Source organism: Monomorium pharaonis, chromosome 4 (assembly GCF_013373865.1).
Source record: "Monomorium pharaonis isolate MP-MQ-018 chromosome 4, ASM1337386v2, whole genome shotgun sequence".
Classification (NCBI taxonomy): Eukaryota; Metazoa; Arthropoda; class Insecta; order Hymenoptera; family Formicidae; genus Monomorium; species Monomorium pharaonis.
In genome coordinates this window covers 17,428,218-17,431,418 of record NC_050470.1, presented here as the reverse complement: position 1 = coordinate 17,431,418, position 3,201 = coordinate 17,428,218, and the positions used below count along the sequence as shown (strand labels likewise).

Sequence of the window (3,201 nt, the reverse complement as noted above, 5' to 3'; positions counted from 1 at the left end):
AAAGAGAGAACACTCAAGTTGAGTATTTACACTAAATTGAGTGTTTACCCCTTGTACCAAATTATACTCAACTTGAGTATTTTTTAAGTGTTATTTTTAGTGTTTTTTTTTGTAAGATTTTGCCACTAAATTATCTGAAATATTTACAACCTTTTTTAGTGTTAAAGAATTGTTATTAAAAACATCTTCCGTATTTACTAAATGACGGATAGTATACTTTTTCCTTGTTGGAACATCGATAATGAAGTCTACAATGTGAATAAAAGTCCCTTCTGTTGTTAAAGCATACGAATTATCTGATCGAATCATATTTCGTTTTGAAAATGTGTATAAACACCGTTCTCTTATAATTTTCTGATATGTTCGACTTTTATCTGATAATTCTAGTTTTTCTATCCACATTAAACTAGTTTTGTAGTGTGGTCCGAAGTATCTTGTATGCCATAATTTACATGTTTGTTTGGTGATAAGAAATAAAACTACTTATATTTGAAAACGCTTTCAAACTTAAATGTTTCTTTAAAATTAATTCGCTTTGACGCATTGATATCGATCTGCAAATTTGATGTACAACGCCCGTAGCACCGTGGATCTTTCGAACTAGTTGGCCATTTCAGGTTTCAAAACAAGAGCCAGAATGAGCCCAAAGTGGACTCCAATCTGCTACACTTTGTACCAAATGCAGTAGTTGATGGACGTTGTACGTCATAGCAGCTTTCGAATAATAGTGTTCGGTGTAAACAACAAATTTTGTCAATAATGTAGCATGAGCATGATTGACTTCGTCACGTGTAATGCTTTTTTTTAGTAAAATATAGAATGCTTGTACTAAAAGTGATTAATGCTTTACCCATATTTCTAAATGTGGGAAACATATTAACATCGATACATTGTAGTATAGAATCCAATTCTCCCACTCTTTTGCCTTCCAATATTTTCTATCTCGTATAGAGCGAAATAAACGTGCAACTTGATTGGGAGCTTTTATTGTTAATAACAAATTGTCAATTTTAATAATGTCAGAATTGGATAAAGAATATGCCAAGTTGTTCGATTCTATCCAATACCCTAAAAATTGTTCCGCTATTCCCAAACAAAAACAATGCATACTGTCTGGTACGAAACCGGATATAATTCCCACACAGCACACTTTATCCTGAGGATATCCCTAGGTTATCGAGATATCCAATTGGACATATTGCAATCCCATGGATGTCCTACCGTTATTGCGATATCCCTCGGATATCTGGTGGATATTGCGATATCCTGTGCTGTGTGGGAATGTTAAAACCTTGCAAATTAATTAAGTATGAAGGTTTTTTTATACCATAAACGGGATTTCGAGATGTAAGACTCTGTCGCATGTGCTCGATTGTTTCAATTTCTGTTCTTTTAGGTGGTACTTCATTCATCAAAGTATATTTTATACTTCCACCTTTTTTGTACAAAACATAACATTCTGGGTGTAAACACTAATTACACCCAAAATAGCCATTATACTGAACCATACCTTGCATCGGTGCACGGGCAACAGAGTCTACGCAGCAACATATGGTGAATACTTTAATAATGCGTACTTCATTTGTAATAGTACACCGTACACCATCATTCAACAATTTGTTCATGTTAACAATGTACGGCTTCAGAAAAATATTCATATTTGGTTTATCATTACCGAACCATATACCGCACACTATAGGTCTACAAATTTTTACATTCAAGGGTAATTCATTTATAATCATTTGAATCGGCCAAATTGAAAATCTAGAACTTTCAAAAATCGGCGCGCCATCACAGTTTATCGTAGTCGTGGCAAAATTAAATGTATCATTTTTTGATAATAAATCAACAAATTCTTCGTATAATACTCCGTCCGTAATATCTTCAAATTTTTCATTATTTCGCACTCTTTCGCGAATTACATAATCATAATATTTTTGATTGTCTTGAAGTAAATTTACAATTTCGTTATTTACATTCATAATAGTAAAAAAGTCTTTATATGTTGTATCTTTCAATGAAATTACAATATCGCATGCTTGACATTGCACGCGACGATCTTTGCGATCAAACTTTCCTACATATTTTTTGCAATTTGGACAAACTGCATGATATTCTATGATCATTTCTGGATTAAACGTTTGGTCAACAAGATAGCGCGTACTAGATAATAAAGAAAAATTGAAAAAACAGTTCAATATTTTAAAAACATCAGCTAATGCACTTTGTGATAAATAATACGTGATTCCATACTTCAAAACTGCAAGTAAAATTTCAGCCTTACTCACGACTACTTCAGCATTTATAGTGTCGTTATTCTCTTCTTTTTGTATCATTTTTACTAATCTACTAAAACCAATATTATTTTCATCACTGACATCTTCAGAGTTGACTTCTTCGCGAACATCATCGTCATCGTTATCGCTATTATCTTCACCGCAAAATAATTCTTCGTGTGCGTCGCAGACCCATGAATCCTGTAAAAAAAATGTTTTTTATTACAGAATTTTAAGAAATTATAATAAAAATACTCGTGATTTTTAAAGGTCTTTGAGGAAAATATATAATTAATTTCAACATTTATGTTAAAATTAAGTAAACATAGTAACAGTAAACGAAAACAAATTTATTTTTTATAATAAAGATATTTTAAATTGTAAAATTTACATGCAAACTTATCTTCAAAGTATGTTAGTTCTAAACCATTATTACGGTTTCCATTAATGTTTAGAAGCTATTACAAATAACAATTAAAAAATCTTTCTATCACAATCCAAGTAACTTTAATTCACTTTAACAAAATAATTGTATCACAAAATTGTATTACCAAACTAAACCTATGTAATATTTTTTTTACAAAAATATACGAAATCTTAAAATTGCGCCAATTACAAAAAGTTATATGTATTATCTCGAAAAATAACAGTTGTACTACTTTTAAAAAATTTAACCAAGTAGTACTTTCTTTTATATATATTCTTTTATATATATTTTCTTAAAAAGTAACTATTGTATTAATTAAAAAAAATATCTTTGTATTTAAAGATTTTCCTATTCCAAACCAAGTGATAATTTTAATTCTCTTTAAAGAAATTATAATTTTACAAAATTTTGTTATGTATAAACTTTACTAAAGTAATATTTATTTTTTAAACAAATGTATGTTGTTTAAACAAATCTTTAAATTGCATCAATTAGAAA

General features: G+C 29.6%; 1 protein-coding gene across 1 annotated transcript; it reads right to left on the bottom strand.

Annotated features, from left to right (window-relative positions):
* Nucleotides 1-575: 575 nt before the first annotated feature.
* On the bottom strand, nucleotides 576-2,877 carry LOC114254809. Its single transcript, XM_028191925.2, has one exon. It carries the CDS (start codon nucleotides 2,334-2,336, stop codon nucleotides 1,473-1,475), a length of 864 nt encoding a protein of 287 aa, XP_028047726.1. The 5' UTR covers nucleotides 2,337-2,877; the 3' UTR covers nucleotides 576-1,472.
* Nucleotides 2,878-3,201: the final 324 nt, after the last annotated feature.

Bases quoted from the DNA above. Each gene is read 5' to 3' on its own strand.
- LOC114254809 (XM_028191925.2), bottom strand. From the start codon at position 2,336: ATGATACAAAAAGAAGAGAATAACGACACTATAAATGCTGAAGTAGTC.